We start from the raw sequence: 20,977 nt of genomic DNA, 5'->3' as shown, positions 1-20,977 counted from the left end.
ATGAATGGTCCAGTGGTTTTCCCTACTTTCTTCAATTTAAGTCTGAATTTGGCAATAAGGAGCTCATGATTTGAGCCACAGTCAGCTCCTGGTCTTGTTTTTTCTGACTGTATAGAGCTTCTCCATCTTTGGCTGCAAAAAATATAATCAATCTGATTTCGGTGTTGAACATCTGGTGATGTCCATGTATAGAGTCTTCTCTTGTGTTGCTGGAAGAGGGTGTTTGTTATGACCAGTGCATTTTCTTGGCAAAACTCTATTAGTCTTTGCCCTGCTTCATTCCGTATTCCAAGGCCAAATCTGCCTGTTACTTCAGGTGTTTCTTGACTTCCTACTTTTGCGTTCCAGTCCCCTATAATGAAAAAGACATCTTTTTTGAGTGTTAGTTCTAAAAGGTCTTGTAGGTCCTCATAGAACCATTCAACTTCAGCTTCTTCAGCATTACTGGTTGGGGCATAGACTTGGATTACTGTGATACTGAATGGTTTGCCTTGGAAATGAACAGAGATTATTCTGTCATTTTTGAGATTGCATCCAAGTACTGCATTTTGGACTCTTTCATTGACCATGATGGCCACTCCATTTCTTCTGAGGGATTCCTGCCCGCAGTAGTAGATATAATGATCATCTGAGTTAAATTCATCCATTCCAGTCCATTTCAATTCGCTGATTCCTAGAATGTCTACATTCACTCTTGCCATCTCTTGTTTGACCACTTCCAATTTGCCTTGATTTATGGACCTGACATTCCAGGTTTCTATGCAATATTGCTCTTTACAGCATCAGACCTCGCTTCTATCACCAGTCACATCCACAACTGGGTATTGTTTTTGCTTTGGCTCCATCCCTTCATTCTTTCTGGAGTTATTTCTCCACTGATCTCCAGTAGCATATTGGGCACCTACTGACCTGGGGAATTCCTCTTTCAGTATCCTATCATTTTGCCTTTTCATACTGTTCATGGGGTTCTCAAGGCAAGAATACTGAAGTGGTTTGCCTTTCCCTTCTCCAGTGGACCACATTCTGTCAGATCTCTCCACCATGACCCGCCCATCTTGGGTTGCCCCATGGGCATGGCTTAGTTTCATTGAGTTAGACAAGGCTGTGGTCCTAGTGTGATTGGATTGACTAGTTTTCTGTGAGTATGGTTTCAGTGTGTTTGCCCTCTGATGCCCTCTTGCAACACCTACCATCTTAGTTGGGTTTCTCTTATCTTGGGCGTAGGGTATCTCTTCACAGCTGCTCCAGCAAAGTGCAGCCATTGCTCCTTATCTTCGATGAGGGGTATCTCCTCACTGCTGCCCTTCCTGGCCTTCAATGTGGGATAGGTCCTCTAGACCCTCCTTTCCCCGCACAGCCATGGCTCCTTGGATGTGGGGTTGGTCCTCCCGGCCACCGCCCCTGGCCTTGGTCATGCAGTTGCTCCTCACCGCTGCCGCCCTTGGCCTCGGGCTTAGGGGCGTGGGGTAGCTCCTCCCACCCATCACCCCTGGCCTCGGATGTGGGGTAACTCCTCTCGTTGCCACCCCTGACCTCGGACGCTGGGTATCTCCTCTCGACCGCCCCCCCTGACCTCAGACTATATCATATGTTACATTATATAATCCATGTTTATTGAAGCACTCAAGATATTTGAATCTGTTACCTGAATAACTACCAAGTAGGCAGACACTGTAGTAGTTGCAATTTGATTGGCCAAATCTTTACTGTACTTAATGAATAATCTACACTGAACCTGTGCATGGTGACCAGAATTACTTACCATGTTTCACCCTCATCAGCTGTCTCACCACATCTTGATCACTGACTGATGTTGCACCAAGAGTCAGAGCTTGCCAAGAGGGAATTAATGCTCTCAGTCTGAATAGGAATGAGGTCCACAGTTGCCTTCCACAGCCATACTTGGGTTTCTCAATGTGGTCTTTTATTTGAATGTCTCTTTTAAATCCTAGTTAATTCTACTTCTTGTTCATAAGCTCCAAACTTTCCATCTTCATATCTATTGCCTTAATTCATACCTTTGCTCCTTTAGCTCAGGATCACAAGAATAACTTCCTAATTGACTCCCCATTAGCTACTCTCTTCTTCCACAAATCCTATCTTTCTTAAAGACATTTCTGGTGATGCATTTTCTCTCACTGAGTTCCTTCCATGACTCTCATTCTTTCAGGATAAAGTTCAAACTCCTTGGCTCAGCACACAAGACTCTTCACAATTAGCCCACTAGACCCTGAGGATCTAGCAGTGAATAAGAAGATAAATTTTTGGCCCATAAGTAGTGGACAGTCTGTTAGGGGAGACAGATTAAATACTACTGAAATTATTAATAAAAACTTTGAGGGTATGTTAAAGAGTATACAGATAGGTACAGGATAATCTACCTAGTCATGAAAACTATTAGAATATTAGAGCTAGGTGAAAACTTAAATATCATCTTAACTCCCTCATTTAATTTACCACATGAGTGATTCAAGGAACAAAGGCCAAAGCCCAGTAGACATTATTGCCAGTGCTTTATTTTTCTGGAAGACTACACTGACTCCTTAGAGTCTTAATTATTGCTATCTCTATTTTTCTTTTTTTACATTCGAATGTTATTTCAGATATAAAATCAGTAATTTTGCTCTATTTTTTAAAAGAATTCTTATATTTTATATATTTTGAAATATTTATGGATGAAATGATATATCTAGGAACTGATAGAAAATAATCAAGGACGGAGAACAGAAAGGGCTACAGAAAACAAGACTGGTTATGAGTTAAGCATTATGGAAGCTGAGTGACAGTTACATGGAGGTTCATTATGGAAGCCTCTTGCTTTTGCCTGTGGAAAGTTTTCCACAATGAAAAGTAAAAAACAAACAAAAAAGAGTATGAGAATCTTTTGGTAAAAGTTCTCTGGGTTCCATACCAGTTTCCGGGATTCTTCCCAGGAGACATCACCCTGTATATCTTTCAATGAATCTACAGAAAACTCTACAGACTCCCTTGAAAAGGAGGCCATGTCTGCTCTGCTGGATTCATGTCCAAGAGGCTTGGGAAAAATCAAACCAACCAACCCCTGGAGGTAAAACTGAGAAAGGACCAGAGGATGAAAAAGGAATCCCAAAGATGATGTTGGTCTTCATTTGCTGCCAGACTATCTTCTTAGTGCCAGCGCCTAAGCAATACTTGGCTATCATTACTTGCAGGCCAGTGGGGAGGCCCTTCTCCAGCAGACATTCTGGTTCTAGTACTACCTCTATTGCATACTATCTGTGTCACCTTGAGCAAGTTACTGAACTTCTCTGTGCCTCTGTTTTCTCAACTATAAAATGGGAATACGAGTATCATTTCTTTGGTGAGGATTATGTGTTTATGCCTGGCATAAAGTAAGTGCTAAATAAATGTCAGCTGGCATTAATATTATTGCCTGAGCTTACCAATAACTGGAGTCAAAGTGCACATGGGAGTCAAGAGCAGCCATAGAAATGCAGCTCACCGCCCTGTCCTCACCACCTGCAGCACAGTAACCAACACAAAGGCTCTGACTGCTGCTGCCATGGCTGTGACATACGCTGGAGTCCCCAGGTTGGAGGGGAGATCTGTGCTGCAGGGTGGGGAGCAGATGGTTTCTCCCCACTGTGGGCCCACCAGGACCTCCCCCACAACCCCCCCCTGGATCCAGGCCTCACTGGGTGGATGGTCACCAACAGCCCACCATAGGCAGTGGGCTTCCTCATATGGGAGGTGGTCCTCCCAAAGACCCAGCACCAAACTCGGCTGGACAGGTTTCTGAGGGCTGAAGAGGGTGACGGAGGAGCAGCGGGGAGACCCTGAAAGAGACTGCTTCCTTTCCAGCTCAGTCACAGGCATCAGAAGGTTCTCAGCCAGGTGGCTGGGGCCTGGGGGAGGCCCTTCTCCAGCAGGAACCCATCCGGGTCCATGGACAGAGGGTGGAACGTCTCACAGTCACCTGGCAAGTTCTGTTTCCAGACTTGCCCTTGGCTTTCTTGGCCTGTTCTTCCGCCAGCTTTTCCCTCTCTTTATCACAGCGTGCCTCAGGCCGGGGCTTCTCCAGCAGCTTCTCCAGGACCAGTGAGAGGGAGCCAGGTCGGCCTCCAGCCTTGGCTGCACACCATGGCCTCAGGGGCTTCTCTTTGTCCCCCCTCCTGGGGATGGAACCCAGACTCTCCCATGTTGGCAGGTACTGGGCAGGCCCTGCCTCCCGCCCTTCCCCTCGGTGTATCCAACGTCGCTCTGGAGTGTTAATTTTATCTTTCTATTAAATTTATTTTAGTCTTGTTACTAAAGCTGTCTGCTCTTTGAGGGCAAAACACTAGCGTGTTCACAGTCCATGTGTCTGCAGTGCACCTTGGCCCCGATACAAGGTTCTCCATGGTTGCATGTTGGCTTCTCTGAAGAGGGACTGGGAAGTCCTCCAAGTTCTACTCTCTTGGACAGGGCTGGGATTAAGGAGTCCAAGCTCATTCTGCTTGTTGCTCCAGGCCAACGAATCCGGAGACGAGTTGTTGGAACAAGGGATAAAGACTTGTTGGAAAGCAAGCTGACAGGGAAAGGGCAACCTCACCTGTCAGACAGCCATCTTCCATTCCACCGAAAGTGGGTGCCTTTATTTATAGAAGGGGACGGGGCTTACTGTGGCACTAACCAATGGCCGAGTGGCCACTTACGGTCGCTGGTGGTCAGTTACTCTTAAATGGCCTCCTGCCTGGGGGAGGGGTTTACTGTGGCGCTGGCCAACGGTGGGGCATGGCTACCCCAGCTTGTGCCCGCCTCCTGGCCTCCGTGCCCAGAGCAGAAAAGGGCCACAGCAGAAAGCAGCCAGTCAGAAGTATCAGCCGTTCCGGCAGTCGTCCTCCAGGTCTCAGTGGAGCAAGTCCTGCAGGCGGGAGAGGCAACAGTGGCCGCCTAGAGACAGAGGAGGTGCCCTCAACTGGGATCACCGTCTGAGGCGGCGGGTACCAGGGGCTCACCCCACAGCCAGCCTGTGACCGCCAGGGAGGCCCCGGATGGACAGCGGGAGCAGCTGGCATGCCTGGTGGCAAGAGGGGCTCCAGGCGGAGAGGTGCAGGGGAGCGGTCCTGGCCTCCGCAGAAACGAGTAGGACGGTGCAACAGAGGCAAAAGCCCATCACGTCTGAGGTTCGGAGTACAGCGGCCACCACTACACTGGTGGCTTTTTCCCTCAGAAATTCCAGCCAGGACCTTGTACCCTCTGCAGGACCGCTCTGAGATGTGTTTGGTGGCTTGAAGAGAAGAGAAAAAACAACAGCCCTTGAAAAACAGGTATTTACTGAACAGGCCCTCAGGGCAACTCTGGGGCTAGAGTTATAACAAAACCACTGCTTTCAAGGAGCTGATGTTATTTTCCGGTTCTCCTTAAATTTTATGAAGAGGAAGGATATACTTATTCATTTGGCATGTTTCTGTGTTAAAACTTATATCCCAATGAAATGAGATAAACAAATGATTTCAGATGGTGTTGAATACTGTGAAGGAAATAAAAGAGGTTAGTGCTTAGGGAATGACAGACTCTCATAGGGAGGGAACAGGGATTTCGTGCATCAGTTTGACTAGATAGCAGGGGGCCAGGATAATAAATATGTACCCATCATGAAAATATCTGGGAGATCTAGATAGCTAGGACATCAGGTTCAAAGCTGTTGGTGAGGGGAGGAAGAGGGTAAACAATGAGAACAGTTAGAAAGCTGATGCAGTAGCCCATGAAAGCTGAGCAGTGCCAGGCAAGGTATGGAATTCCCTAACATATACTGCCTTTTTATAAGCCCCAATAATGCCTTGTATTTAAATCGATATTGAGAGTCCCTTGGACTGCAAGGAGTTCCAATCAGTCCATTCTAAAGGAAATCAGTCCTGGGTGTTCATTGGAAGGACTGATGCTAAAGCTGAAACTCCAATACTTTGGCCACCTCTAGCAAAGAGCTGACTCATTGGAAAATACCCTGATGCTGGGAGGGATTGGGGGCAGGAGGAGAAGGAGATGACAGAGGATGAGATGGCTGGATGGCATCACTGACTGGATGGACATGAGTTTGAATAAACTCCGGGAGTTGATGATGGACAGCGAGGCCTGGCGTGCTTCAATTCATGGGGTTGCAGAGAGTCAGAGATGACTGAGTGACTGAACTATCTGAACTGAACCTATTAATCTCTAGAAAGTAAGGAGCAAGCTCATGATCAGAGAGTAAGTGAGGAATAGATATAGAATATTAAGAGAATCCAAATCTAGGGCTGAAAACTCCACATTGTGGTTTAGGGCAGCCTTACTCCCTCATCTCTTCAGCTCTGCCTATTCCTTCCACCAAAAGACATGTGTCAGCATGCAAATTCAGTTGGTATGAGTCAGCATTTGAGTTTGTTCCACTGAGGCATAGACTCAAGTCACTGTTGTGCAGCCTTTTTCAATTGACTGAGCAAAGGGATCCAAGTTGCAGGCTTTAACAATTCCTTTCACTTCGGAGTGTTATTATTTTTTAATCTCCATATGGAACAGAGAACATCAGGATTGCAGCTGGATTCTAGGCAGCAATTACAAGGAATTTTTGGAATGCCTGTCATGAGAAGAATGATTAATTATTCTTTAAAACATTTATTGAACACCTGGTCAGTGCCAAACATTGGACTGGGCTTGGTGATAAAATAATAACAACATATAGGGTGGTCACTACCCTCCTGGTGTTTTCAGTTTTCAGTGTTTGCACAGGCAGAAATAAATTGTATAAGTGAGGCACACAGGACACAGAGTTCATGAAGGGAGATTTAACCTAGTCAGTTAAATCTGGGAGGATTTACCGAGAAAACTGTGCTTGTACAAATAATAGAAAACACTTTTATTATTTTTTATTTAAGTATCATTGATTCACAATATTAATTTTAGTTCTAGGTGTACATCATGATGATTCAGCATTTTTAAAGTTAATCAGATCAGATCAGATCAAATCAGTTGCTCAGTCGTGTCCGACTCTTTGTGATCCCATGAATCGCAGCACGCCAGGCCTTCCTGTCCATCACCAACTCCCGGAGTTCACTCAAACTCATGTCCATTGAGTCGGTGATGCCATCCAGCCATCTTATCCTCTGTCGTCCCCTTCTCCTCTTGCCCCCAATCCCTCCCAGAATCAGAGTCTTTTCCAATGAGTCAACTCTTCGCACGAGGTGGCCAAAGTACTGGAGTTTCAGCTTTAGCATCATTCCTTCCAAAGAAATCCCAGGGCTGATCTCCTTTAGAATGGACTGGTTGGATCTCCTCGCAGTACAAGGGACTCTCAAGTGTCTTCTCCAACACCACAGTTCAAAAGCCATTTGGTGCTCAATACCCCACTAAAATTATTACAAGATAATGGCTATAATTCCCCATGCTCTACAATTTATCCTTGTTGCTTATCTAGAAAATTATTTTTGAATGCCTCTGACAAGCCAAAGCAAAATACACTGAAGAAATGAAGTTGAAGTAATACTGAGGAAAAAACTGGGACACTATTCCACTGTCATTCAGGCCTCCGGCTGTGTTCTTTGAACAGAAGCTCATTCCTGCCTTAGGGCCTTTGCACTTGGCTGATGCCTCTGCTCCTTAGAATCTGATTGCAGTCTCCTTCATATTCTTCTTATGGTCACTTTTCCATGACCCTCCTTATTTTGATTAGTCCCTGCTTATCAGTCTCAGAACACCCTTTTGTTTTCTTCAGATGTGATGATCTTGATTTTTCTTCCGTTTATTTATTTAATTTTTTTTCCTACTAGATTGTGAGCTTCAAGAACCTGGGCTCCTGGATCTCTTGGTCACATCATCTGGTCCAAGTCTGACACACGGTAAGTGCTCAATAAATATTGAAAGCTCAATAAATAATGGAGGATAAATGTTTGCACAAGAAGGTTTATACTGAGTTAATTTATTTTCCACAATGTTAACCATATTATATTCCCTTCACTTAGCAACATTCTGATAAAACTCCCTTAAAGATGAAGCTGCTACACAATTCTTTATTGAAGATGAGAAATGAACTTTGTTGTTTGCATAATCTGAGGTTTAGTTTTATAAATAAGCCCCTGAAAATTTACTTTGAAGCACATAAAAAAGATAGATTAATGGATAGAGAGACAGAAGGATAGATATAGAATAAAACAAGTTTACTAAAATGTAACATCAACATTTGGATTATAGCTGAACAGATAGATGTTCACTGGTAAATTCTTTCAACATGACTGTCTTTATGCAAATTTTCATAAATGAATGTGGGAAAGAAAAAGTACCCGTGTATATTCCTCCTCTGGGTAGAGTTTACGTTTAATCTATACTTTCTATGTCCTTCAGGTGGATGATTAGCAGGGAAATAGTCAAGAAAATCCTTTACAATATATTGTTTAAGCAACAAATGATATATTTGGTATGATTTCCAGTAGAGAGTTGTGCACTCACATGGTTAATTGGAAGCTGGGAAAACTAGAGCCCATGACTCACTATTCCTCTGGCTTAAGATCTGGCTGCTGGTTCCAGGGGACTGAGTAAAGTCAGAAGTGGAAGGTGACTCCCAGTTGTCACCTGTTGTAACAGGAGAAATCATTGTCTCACTTGTGACTCATAATTCTCTCATCTAAGGAAATGTGCCCTTAGGATCATTAAGGTGGTTCCCTGTCTTTCTGTCCCGTGAATCTTGTTGACCTTGGGGCCACTCTTGCTTTTGATGGGTCCAGGATGGGAGGAACCATCATTACATTAAAAACAATAACCAGCATGTGAATGAGTGTTCATGGCTTATACTTATACTTATAAAGTGTTATATTTACCTTACTTTATTTGGTTGTCCCAACAATGCTAAGTTGCAAATAAGCCAGGTAATATTATGCACCCACCTATTTTACAGATCGAGGCAATGTGTGAGAGACATGGCCAATTTCACAGTAGGGCATTAAGGAGCTGAAATTTGGACTGAGATTCCTGACTTCTAATCTAATCAGTTATCCTTATCTAATGCCTGATTGAAAATGTAGGCAATATTTCACTACCTGATTTTATGAAAAGGAGGGAGGCTATTTAAAGGAATTAGAGTATCAGAGAAAAGCACAGGGGAGGTGAACTTTTCCCAGGTTGAATTCATGCTATGTAATTGCAAAAACTCGAATCCATTTCTCCATTCTGTTCTTCCATGTTTTTTGCAGTGTCTGTCCCTTCTGAAAGGAAGATCTCTGCTTGATTCTCTCCCAGTGAATCTCTCTGAGGTGAAATTATACTGAGGTGAATAATACTCTTTTAGGATTGGGGAATAGAGACTAGCCAACAGGCATCCTTACTATGCTGCTGCTGTGCCTGTCATATGTTCCTTGTATCCTCCCCTCCCCAGGTGGCTGATCTTCGTGAGGTGGAATGATAACTACTTTAATGCTTATTCCATCAGCTTCTGAGAAGCTATTAGAGTTCAAATGTACCCACTGCTCATGACTTGTAATGCCACTTAATTCCCCTTTAGTTTTGGTTTCTTGAAGGTTAATGAGTGTTGACTATGGAGTCAGACATCCCTGTGTCTGAGACTATACTCAACTTACCTGTGCCATCAGGCAAGTTGCTTGGCCTCCCTTAAGTCTCATGTTTTTATCTATAAAATGAAATTAATTATAAAACTCACCCTTTGGAATTGTTGTGAGGACTAAATGGAATAATACTTATGAAGGGTACAACTCAGTACTTGCTGCTTAGAAGATGCTCATAACTATTTCTAAGAATTTTAATAATTCAGAGTTAGAATATAGAAATGCTCTTCACAAACTTGATAAAATTTATCTTACTCTGTAATTAGAAGGAATTACATTTACAGCATTTTGCCAACAAAGGTCCGTTTAGTCAAAGCTATGGTTTTTCCAGCAATCATGTACAAATGTGAGATTTGGGCCATTAAGAAGACTGAGCACCAAAGAATTGATGCTTTTCAATTGTGGTGATGGAGAAGACTCTCAAGAGTCCCTTGAAGATCATGGAGATTAAACCAGTCAATCCTAAAGGAAATCAACCCTGAATATACATTGGAAGGACTGATGCTGAAGCTGAATCTTCAATATTTGGCTACCTATTTTTGAAGAGTCAACTCACTGAAAAAGACCCTGATGCTGCGAAAGACTGAGGGCAGGAGGAGAAGGGAGGAACAGAGAGTGAGATGGTTAGATGGCATCCCTGACTCAACGGACATGAGTTTGAGCAAACCCTGGGAGACAGCAGCAAAAGACAGGGAATCCTGGTGTGCTGCAATTCATTGGGTCACAAAGAGATTTGGACACAGCTTAGCGACTGAACAACAGCAACATTTACACACAGGTTTTTCTTCCTGCCTCCTCCCTCCCTCCCTCCTTCCCTTTCTTCTATAGACTGAAAGAAAGGCCCAGTATGATCAGATCAGATCAGATCAGTCACTCAGTCATGTCCGACTCTTTGCGACCCCAAGAATTGAAGCACGCCAGGCCTCCCTGTCCATCACCAACTCCTGGAGTTCACTCAGACTCACATCCATTGAGTCAGTGATGCCATCCAGGCACTTCATCCTCTGTCGTCCCCTTCTCCTCCTGCCCCTAATCCCTCCCAGCATCAGAGTCTTTTCCAATGAGTCAACTCTTCGCATGAGGTGGCCAAAGTACTGGATATGTCCAAAGTACTGTCATATGTTCCTTGTATCCTCCCCTCCCCAGGTGGCTGATCTTCATGAGGTGGAATGATAACTACTTTAATGCTTTAGCATCATTCCTTCCAAAGAAATCCCAGGGCTGATCTCCTTCAGAATGGACTGGTTGGATCTCCTTGCAGTCCAAGGGACTCTCAAGAGTCTTCTCCAACACCACAGTTCAAAAGCATCAATTCTTCGGCGCTCAGCCTTCTTCACAGTCCAACTCTCACATCCATACATGACCACAAGAAAAACCATAGCCTTGACTAGACGAACCTTTGTTGGCAAAGTAATGTCTCTGCTTTTGAATATGCTATCTAGGTTGGTCATAACTTTCCTTCCAAGGAGTAAGTGTCTTTTAATTTCATGGCTGCACTCACCATCTGTAGTGATTTTGGAGCCCAGAAAAATAAAGTCTGACAATGTTTCCACTGTTTCCCCATCTATTTCCCATGAAGTGATGGGACCGGATGCCATGATCTTCGTTTTCTGAATGTTGAGCTTTAAGCCAACTTTTTCACTCTCCACTTTCACTTTCATCAAGAGGCTTTTGAGTTCCTCTTCACTATCTGCCATAAGGCTGGTGTCATCTGCATATCTGAGGTTATTGATATTTCTCCTGGCAATCTTGATTCCAGTTTTGTTTCTCCCAGTCCAGCATTTCTCATGATGTACTCTGCATATAACTTAAATAAACAGGGTGACAATATACAGCCTTGACGAACTCCTTTTCCTATTTGATTTCCCAGTATGATAGCTGTGAGTTAAGTTTTGTTGGAGCAAAATGAGGTCTACAGCCTGGGAGACAGCATTTCTGATAGCTCTGAGAAACTGCTCCAAAGAGGAACTGCTGCCTGGCTTACAGTTTTGTTCTTTTATCTCTGAAGGAAGCTCAGTGTCTTGTTAGGGGATAAGGTAAGTGTCATATATGACTTTAGTGAAGGGGGCACCTGCAGTCATGCACACATTTTGGCAGAGGTTTGCTGCTAGTCATGAGCAAATTCACCATTAATGAGTTTAGTGCTTTTCTGGATATGAAGAGATGTAATAATTGGGCTCATAGAATCTTCTTCTGAAAATATCTAACTATCTGAAGGCCTGTCCTGCCAGTTTTTCCAAGAGCACAGAGTGCCTCATTTCTGTTCTCCATTGTATATTCCTTTCAGAGGGTATTGAATGTCAGCAGCTGCAGCAGCACTTGATTTATTCCTTGTAGAGGTAGCTGTCAAGTGCCAATTTGTAGTTGACAAATTCCTCCTTTCCCTCCTTCCTTTCTCCTCTCCAGCTCCTCCCTCCCTCCCTTCCTTCCTTCTGCACGTTGTCACTGAGTGTCTCTATCATGTTAGGCAGTCTCTACTCTCATGGATATTTCAGGTTACAGTGCAAAACCAAGGAATCACATAAGTGGATGTAAAATTATACCTTTAGTAATTACTACAGAATATATCAAAAGGAGGCCTTGAATTAATGTGGAGGCTTCCCTGAAATCTTTACCAAGCAAAGGGCTCGCTACTTGAAGCACGTAGAAACCAATACTATGGCACCAGCTTTTGAGAAGAGTTTTACTTTGAGGCCAGCTGGTAAGGAGACCTGGGGAGGGCTCAAATCTGTGTCTTTGATCTGAGGTTCGGCAAAACATTATGAGTTGGTGGAGGATGTATTAGTTGGCAGAAATGTTGGTGGAACAGGTTTCAATTAGAGGATTTTGTAACTTGTCCATTTATGATAGGGTATGGTTGAAGCTTCAACATGGGATCTTCTAGGATGGAGAACCCTTCACTTCTAAAAGGATTCTGGCATTCAAATTCCAGTCATGTCCTGATCCTTTGGTTCCCTGGAGATGGTATGGAGACTTAGTTTTTGGGTATTATTTGAGGTCAAAATTTCTTCCCTTGTGCCTACTTTGGCTGCCTGGGACTGAAGCTGAGGGAGGGAGTGGTACAGGGTGGGGCAGGGTTCCTGGAGGAGGGCCAATGCTGGTGGTCTGTTGGCAATTACCAGGTTGGAGATTGCAACTTTATTCCAAGAGCAATGGGAATCCATTGAAGAATTTCAGGTAGGACGTAACATAACTCTCATGAGTCATTTAGTTTAAATGGAAGTCTGCCCAGTTAAGCCATCTTTATCCATGTGGCCAGTGAGCAGAGGGCAGGCATGATCCGCAGGATTGATCATCTGAATTCGAATGCCATGCTCAGTGATCTGGAAAATTGTGAAATAATAGGCCTTCATGTCCTTCTCTGGGAAGTTTACTGAACAAGCTGTTAAAAAACTTCAATTGGGTAAATTTTAAGACTTCATTGGCTTTATTCAGTGACTTCTGAGTCAAGCAGTATCTCAGTTATTAAGCAGAAAGGAGTTCTGAGGGTTGTGAAAATGGAAGGTTTTTATAGGAAGAAAGGAGAGGCAAGGAAGCCAATCAGCAAAGTATATTTGAAGCAGACACCTTTTTAATTTTTTCTTAGAGGGGAGGGACTGCAAGGATTTTATCATGCATATATATATATATATATATATATATATATATATATCTTCTTTCTCTGGGCCAGGGGCAGGAATGGAGAAGGAGTAAAATGCAACAGGTTATCACCACATTGCCTACCCCAAAATTCCAGGCTAGTTGATTAAGATTATATTTCTGGGGAAGGCTTTAAGTGCAATTATGTCATGTATTATAGGGGTTTGGTATCATGGGCTTTAGTACAAGTGACATTTTTGGGGCCTGTGGTTTTTCTCTTTAGCACCAGCACATCTGGATTATGTTTCTGGATGCATGCAGTAAGCCTCCTTCCAGAGGGCTCCAGACTTCTTCAGGGCCCTGCAAGAGGAGCAGACAAAATCATGAGTAGGTGAGACTTGGGTCAAAGGAGCTACTTCATGGAACATTTGCTCTTTTACTTAAAACTTTACAACACTATTATTTTCAGCTATATCTGAAAGACCTTTTTCTATCTTGCCCGGTGGAGCGAGTCAAATACACTGACTTATGTTTTAGAAGGTGAGTTCACATTTTCTATATGGAGGAGATTGAGATTTTCTTTTGTTGTATGCTTTTCTGTTGGTGATGGACAGGGAGGCCTGGCGTGCTGCGATTCATGGGGTCGCAAAGAGTCGGACACGACTGAGCGACTGATCTGATCTGATCTGATGCTTTTCTGTACTCCAAAGCATCATTTTCCTTTTCTCCAGTATTAAAAGAAAAAGCTCTGCTGAATCTCTATAAGATAAATCATATAACTGTAAACCAACTCATCCTGTATCCACCTACCTCTCCTACTTTATAAAATGAAATATTTTTCTAGGCTCTGGTGATACAGCAGTGAATAGGAGTGATGAGAGTCTTGTCCACCTGGAATTCCTGGTCTGCATTGTGAGACACATATTACCCAATATGCTATTTAATCATGATTGTGATAAAGGTCAGACATGAAGAGAACCAAGCATGTGACAGGTGTAGTCTTGGGGGCAAGGGAGGACTGAGATGAAGAAAAGATATTTCAGGTGAGTTTTGGAGAGTGAATGGAACTTGAGAAGGTGACAGGAGTGGGGTGGCAAGTTGGAAGATTATTCTGGTAGAAGAAAAGGTGACCAAGGATGTGTCATGGTAAGGGGCAGGGAGTTATGTAGCAACTGTAGGGAGGTCAGATATCTGGAGGGCAGGAAAGGAGGAGGGCAATGGTAGAGAGTGAAGATGGATCACTTTTCAGGGATCTGATCTGACCAGGTCTAGCCTTGCTGGCTTATTTATTCATATTAATAGGATACTTTTTTTTTCCTAATCTTAAAAAAAAAAACACAAAATTCAACCAAGCTTTTGGCAGTTAATTTGACAAGCACAGGATCATCTAGGGAACTGTGAATGCTTCAGGATGAGTATGGATTCTCAGTTCCTGTAGGAAGAGTCACCCCTGCTTGTCCCACCAGACCCTGAAAGCATCTTAGTTTGCAGCCCTGGACCAGATGATTTGAGAGTCCCTCCCACCGATTAAGTTCTAAAGCATGTCAAGGCTCTGTGGGTGATACAGAAACAAATAATACAGAACCCTGGTTTATAAGAAGCTTGAAATTTAGTAGAGCATCAAGGTATTTTCACTAAGTACCCAGAAGGCAGCAGCTAAATGGTAGGAATGACTGTTATCATTTCTGTGTTAGTGTTGTTCTGTATAGCGCCTCATCTCCATGATGGGCACATGAATTCTCCTTAATAAACAGTTATTGGCTGAATGATTCATAAAGCAGTGAAGAGTCTGGGAACCAACAGTGAAGGGAAATGAGAGCTGTGGGTTGAGGGACTGTTATTACCTGATAACATCTCCAAATGCCTTCAATATGGGCTTATTCACATATGGTAGTCCATGCTTGGCACACAGTGACTTCACCAGAGGTGCCACCTTGTGATAATTATGGCGTGGCATTGTGGGAAATAGACTAGGAAACAGAGAAAGGAGATATAAAACTTCTCAGACCTAAGGAGAAACCCAAAGTTCCCTTTCCCCTTTTACAAAATAAAATGGTATCAGCCACGCAGACCCAACCTTGACCTTCCACAATACTTTTGTTTTGGGAAGTTAAAAAACTTGCTGGCAGACTCATCTTATCCCTTAACCTACTACAAGCTTTGTGGGTGGCAGTTGTTTAGGAAGAACTAAGGGAATATGTTTTAGTTCCATCAACTGTTTATTTTTGGCCTGATCAAATGAAAGTATATCATTTAGAACTTTCTACCATTTAGAACTACCCACTCTTTAGAACTACCCAGAGTACTAGAGATACTGAACCGCCCACCCTGCTCCTGCTAATCTCTGTCTTAGTCTCTCTTTCTAACTTCCTTAGCAAGAATAGATGGACGTATATTAAGTCATGGTAAATAGCTAAAAGTCCTAGGAAAGGAATAAGAAGTGAGGAGACATGGATTTTTAATCCCAAGTTTTCATTAGTCAGCCAGATGACCGTCTTGGATGTAAACCTCTCCTTTAGTAAAACTATTAGTCCTTTTTTTTGTTTGTTTTGCTGGAATTTTCAAGCCCTAATATGAATAGGGAAATAGAATGAAAAAAATTCCTTGAACTAATAAAGGTCTTGCTCCTTCTCTGACTATCATAGACTCACATGGTTAGACAAAGAGAATGTGGAAAGCCTTTCCCCTGACACTCTGGAGAAACTGACTCTCAGTGTTTTCACTTGCATCAAAGTGTGAACTACCCACTTCCTCTCTGTAACTGACACATTGGTAAAGGATTTCCAGATGCCATGTAGAAATTGCAGCAGGGACTCCACCTCATTAGTTATTTTGTAAACTTGGCTCTAAAGACACAGATAAGTAAATATTTGAATTATAGCATAGTTAAGTTTGAACACAAGTTGGTTACCCAAGTGTCCTGATTTTTCTTAGGTTTTGCCAACAAAGCAAATGCAAAGACATCACCAATTCCTAAGCCCATAGGAATCTGGAAACTGAGTCACTGATATGTTTTCCAAGATTTCACTCCATTTACTTGCAATTATGACACTTCCTTCATTTCTTTCTTCCCTTATCTATCATTGTTGTTAATTGAAAAATAACATCCTTTAAAGAATCCTGGTTCATTTTTTTCCTTTAAGATTGTGAGTCTACTGATCCTCTCTGGACTATATGGAGGACGGTTATTAGTGACAGCCCTTGCCCTTTATCATAAACTATTTATCTTACTCACTGGTGCTCAATTTGGAAGTTCAAGTGCCCAGTGAACCAGTCATTGAAAAAGGACTGTTCAACATTACAGGTGGTCAAGACCTGCAAAGAAAAAGCCTACATTAGATATAAATGAACCCATATCAAACAAGATATTTAGTTATTCTTTTATCTATCATTCAACAAGTGCTGATTGAGTACATATTTTGTGTAACAAACCATGAGGGATAAAAATAAGTCCCAGGTCTCAGGGACCTTACAATTATAAAGGAAATAAGGCATTTTGCTAAGAAGTATTGATAAGGCAACAGATACGAAGAAATTAATAGGATCTGAGAGGACTAAGTCACTATCAGCCCTCAAAATCAAGACTAAGATATCATGAGTAAGGACTTTGGCAGATGGAAATGGGATTGTAGGACTCTGGTAGAAATTATAGGAGTTTGAATATTATTACCACAGAATAGACTTAAAGGACTTCTAAATGGGGAATAAAGCATACAAGGACTTAAATCAAGGGTTTTGTGCATAGAAATACATTTATTAATATATACAAGTAGCTTCCTTTTTAACTAATGTATTTTATTTTGTACAAAGACAGAGAAGAAGTTCATGGGATTCTCCAAACTACTTAGAATGCTTATGAATGTGACTTTTATTCAGTGCCTTTCTAAGATTTAATTCTTGTTAGGGTTGTTGTCATTTTGAATGTTATTTATGCAGTTGCTCTATGTCAGGGTTCCTTGAGTGTACTTTAGAGCACCTTGGAGTCCCTAGGCTACTTTCAGGGGATCTTCAAGGTCAAAATGATCCCCATAATACTTCTGAGACAGTATTTGCCTTTTTTATTCTCATTCATGCATGCTTATAGCATGGGTTTTTCCAGAGGCTATTAAACATGGGATGATGTAATCACTCTAATGTTAACTTTTATTGGCTTTATCTTGTTATTTTAAAATTAATTAATAGATATTTTAAAACTCTCAGTTTCAATTTCAAATACAGTAAGTATCAGTGAATATAACCTCCAGCAATGAAAGCTCTTTTATGTCCTCAATAAGTTTTAAGAGTGGTTTCTTGATAAAAATTGGCAAAACTAATACAATTATGTAAAGTTTAAAAATAAAATAAAATTAAAAAAAAAAAGATTGAGAATCACTACTATGTGGAATGTCCACTGAATTTGGAAATGAGCATGGAGAAAGAAGTAGTATGATGACTGGATTCTCCAGTTAATCATGGCACAGCCAGTGTCAGGCTTAGGAGGCAGTGGTATTCTGCATGTATCACAAATCTTTTAATCGTTAACAGCATGCTTGCTGAGAATACTGAGTCTCCTCTCTGGGCCCCAATATCTGTACAATGAAATGAGGGGGATTCCAGGGTTCTTCCTTCTGTTATTCTAGGAGTGTGAGATTCGTTGAAAGACTGTACCATATTGAGGCAGGTTTAATAAACCTTGCTTATTAAGTGCTGCACAATAAATGTTTTAATTCTGCATCACAGCTACACAGTTCTGCTGTTTTAGAATGAAAGCTATCAGAGAGAATATGTAATGTATGAATGTGGCTGTGTTCCAATAAAATTTTAAAAAAAATAAAAACTGGGCTAGATTGTCCCTTGGACTGTAGTTTATTAAGCCTTGGTTAAAAGCCAAGGTTCTGAAATCAAACTGCTGAGGTTTTAAACCTGCTTCTAGTGAACTCCGACTGGCCCACTGGTTAAGACTGTGTGCTTAACACAGGTTTGATCCCTGGTAGGAGAACTGAGACCCTGCATGCCACACAGTGTGGCCAAATAAATAAATAAAACCTGATTCTACTAGCTGTGTGATCTTGCACAAGTTATGCAACTTCTTCATACCTCAATGTTATCATTTGTAAAGTGGGAATATTCCGAGCACATAGCTACATGAGATGTAGCAAAACAGTTGACAGTGCCTGGCCCCTGGCAAGCCTCCAATAAACATCATTTGAGGTCAGCAGACGGTAATCAGGATGCTTTGGTGGATGCTTTCCCAGAACAGCATTATTACCTGAGAGCTGAACCAGTCCTGGTTCTCCTCTGTGCTTATTTTCATTGGTATGTGGTTCATCTGGGTAATATATGCAACCCAGAGACTTTCAAGAAGCCTTTAAGAGAATAATAAGAAGATATGATCACTCCTTGGGGAATTTCAGTTCCACTCACTGGGCTTGTGTAACCACTGGCAGATCTGGCTGAGCAGTAGAGGAAATGGCAGTGACTCAAAGGTTCCAATCATGTGGTGGTTGTTTGTTTTTCATCTTTGCAGACCTTTTATATCTAAAGATGACATACAAGGTATTCAGTCACACTACCTGTCTTGCAGCCTACTGTACCAGAGCAGTGTTCCCAGTATTTTCTGTAGGCATTGGTGTAAGGCTCAGAAGATGCCTAGATAACTGAAAGTCAGGCTTCCCTGGTGGCTCAGTGGTCAAGATTCCATCTGCCAATGCAGGAGATCTGGGTTTGATTCCTGGGTTGGGAAGATCCCCTGGACAAAGAAATGGCAACCAACTCCAGTATTCTTGCCTGTGAAATCCCCAGAGCAGAGCAGCCTGGCAGGCTACAATCCATGGGGTCACAAAAGAGTCAGACATGATTTAGCGACTAAAGCAACAACAATTTAAGGATATGTGCAATGTGATTAACAGGTTGGCTGTTGTCATCAGATAGAACTGGGTACAAGTTCTGATTTGGCACTGCCACTGGCCCTTATTTTCTCTTGAGTAAGTGATTTAATTTCTCTGAACTTTAGTTCTCTTATCATAAAAATGAAATTGATACTATCTACATTACCTGGTTGTGCACTTTTGATTACATCAAATAACATAATACATGTAAAGTGAATGAAGTTGCTCAGTTGTGTCTGACTCTTTGTGACCCCATGGACAGTAGCCCATAAGCACTTCCATCCATGGAATTTTTCAGGCAAGAATACTCGAGTGTGTTGCCATTTCCTTCTCCAGAGGTTCTTCCTGACCCAGGGATTGAACCTGGGTCTCCCACAAGGCAGGCAGGAGCTTTACTGTCTGAACCACCAGGGAAGCCACAATGTAAAGCTTTTAGCAAATTGTCTGATGCATATTAGCTACCATTATTTTATTAATAGTAATGCAAATGAATGAGGAAGGAATAAATTAGAAAGTTGAAGAGGGTTATTCAGTTTAAAGTCATTTTGATTTGGGGAAAATCTCTAGTTGTAAAATAAATTTTAAAAAATTTGGTCTCCTCTTATCTTTGGTAAGAATTATGATGTCCAGCTGGATTACAGTTTGAAGGACTCGGTGATCAGGCAGAATACAGTTGACCTTTGAGAAACATGCAGGTCCACTTAAATGTGGATATTTTTAAGAAAACACACAGTACTACAAGATTAGTGGTTGCTTGAATCCACAGTTGTGGAACCACATATATGGATAGATAACTCTGGGGCTTGAATATCTTTGGATTTTGGTAACTGAGGTGGGTCCAGGGACTAATCCTCCTCAGATACTGAGGGACTACTATACTGTAATTGGGAATTAATCACATGGGAAAAAAGGCAAGATTGGGCAAATTTAGTTTCCCAGAAACTCATTCAACTATTTCAGCTGTTTTATCCCATATTTTCTTGAAATGTCTCAGCAATAAGAATGCAGTCTGGTGTCATAATCTGCAAATCTTTGATAATCATAAATAGATTGGATAAGAAAGGTAAGAGGACCATCCAGGCAATAAGAGTAGGAGAATATTATTGTTTTCTTACTTGACTAAATATATGAGCACCATGGTTCCGAAGATTCCATAGAAAGGACCGAATGTGATGAAATGGCGGATATAAAAGGTGCTGACCCAGGCAATGTCCTGCAGAAAAAGGGCTTGAAAGTTGAGCTAGTGGAAATAAAACTGGCTAAGTCTTATATCCTTATACTCAAGGAAGCTGCATCTGGAAAGGACCAAGCATTTACCTTTCCCCTTTTCTACCAGCCTGATCTAGCTCTAGCAAAGGAATCGAGTTACTCACCTCCCAGTCCCTTCTGCGGTACATCGCTAGAATGGAATCCAGGTTGAAATATACTGGTATAAGAAAGGGGACCCAAGCTGGAAAAAAAAAAAAGAAGGAAAAAAAACCATCAAGAAGATAGTGAACAAATGAGCAGATATGATTCCTGTGGAGGCTAGTGGGAGTTGATCTCCTAACATGCTACCCCTGGAATATTGCCCCTGAGAAGGATGTAAGGTGGACATCCACAATCACATCCGGGATGCTGCTGGGCTTTTAGAGTCTCTGGGTGTGAACCAGGACTTTGGGTCAAGCTCCTTTAAGGAGACTATGGAAGCTTTGAAGATCTGAGTCATTCTTGATGAAGGCATCCTAGAAGGCATCCTTCTGCTATGAGCTTTCAAGTTTTCTTAAGGTCCCTGGAATCCTTCAATTCTTCACGATCCTTCATGTTGGGCCCTGTTGCAATATGTTAAGGTGGCAGATACAGAGCAGGCATACTGAGTCTGGCCAGATAGTTATTTACCTGCTTCTCCCCCAGGACCAGTGAAGTTGCCTGGAGCAAGTAGGAATCATATGGAGACCCTTCAGATTTTGACAACTCTCTTCTTGATCAAAATTTAGTGAGATG

At 42.1% G+C, this 20,977-nt stretch overlaps 1 protein-coding gene across 2 annotated transcripts in view; it reads right to left on the bottom strand.

Moving 5' to 3' along the window:
- Positions 1–13,213: 13,213 nt before the first annotated feature.
- LOC113905286 (fatty acid desaturase 2-like protein FADS2P1) overlaps positions 13,214–20,977 on the bottom strand; it is a 45,075-nt gene continuing 37,311 nt past the window's right edge. Inside the window, exons 7-12 of one of the 2 annotated variants that reach the window (XM_027562325.1) lie at positions 20,364–20,444; positions 20,110–20,221; positions 18,376–18,472; positions 16,363–16,442; positions 14,972–15,097; positions 13,214–13,487 (exon numbers count right to left, since the gene is read on the bottom strand). In XM_027562325.1, coding sequence (XP_027418126.1) covers positions 13,427–13,487; positions 14,972–15,097; positions 16,363–16,442; positions 18,376–18,472; positions 20,110–20,221; positions 20,364–20,444 — 557 coding nt within the window. In that variant the 3' untranslated portion in view covers positions 13,214–13,426. The remainder of the gene's footprint in view (positions 13,488–14,971; positions 15,098–16,362; positions 16,443–18,375; positions 18,473–20,109; positions 20,222–20,363; positions 20,445–20,977) is intronic. The other variant, XM_027562326.1, reaches the window with a different exon arrangement.

Source organism: Bos indicus x Bos taurus, chromosome 15 (assembly GCF_003369695.1).
Source record: "Bos indicus x Bos taurus breed Angus x Brahman F1 hybrid chromosome 15, Bos_hybrid_MaternalHap_v2.0, whole genome shotgun sequence".
Lineage (NCBI taxonomy): Eukaryota > Metazoa > Chordata > Mammalia > Artiodactyla > Bovidae > Bos > Bos indicus x Bos taurus.
The sequence above is the reverse complement of the archived record's forward strand: the minus strand, read 5'-3'. Positions and strand labels throughout refer to the sequence as shown.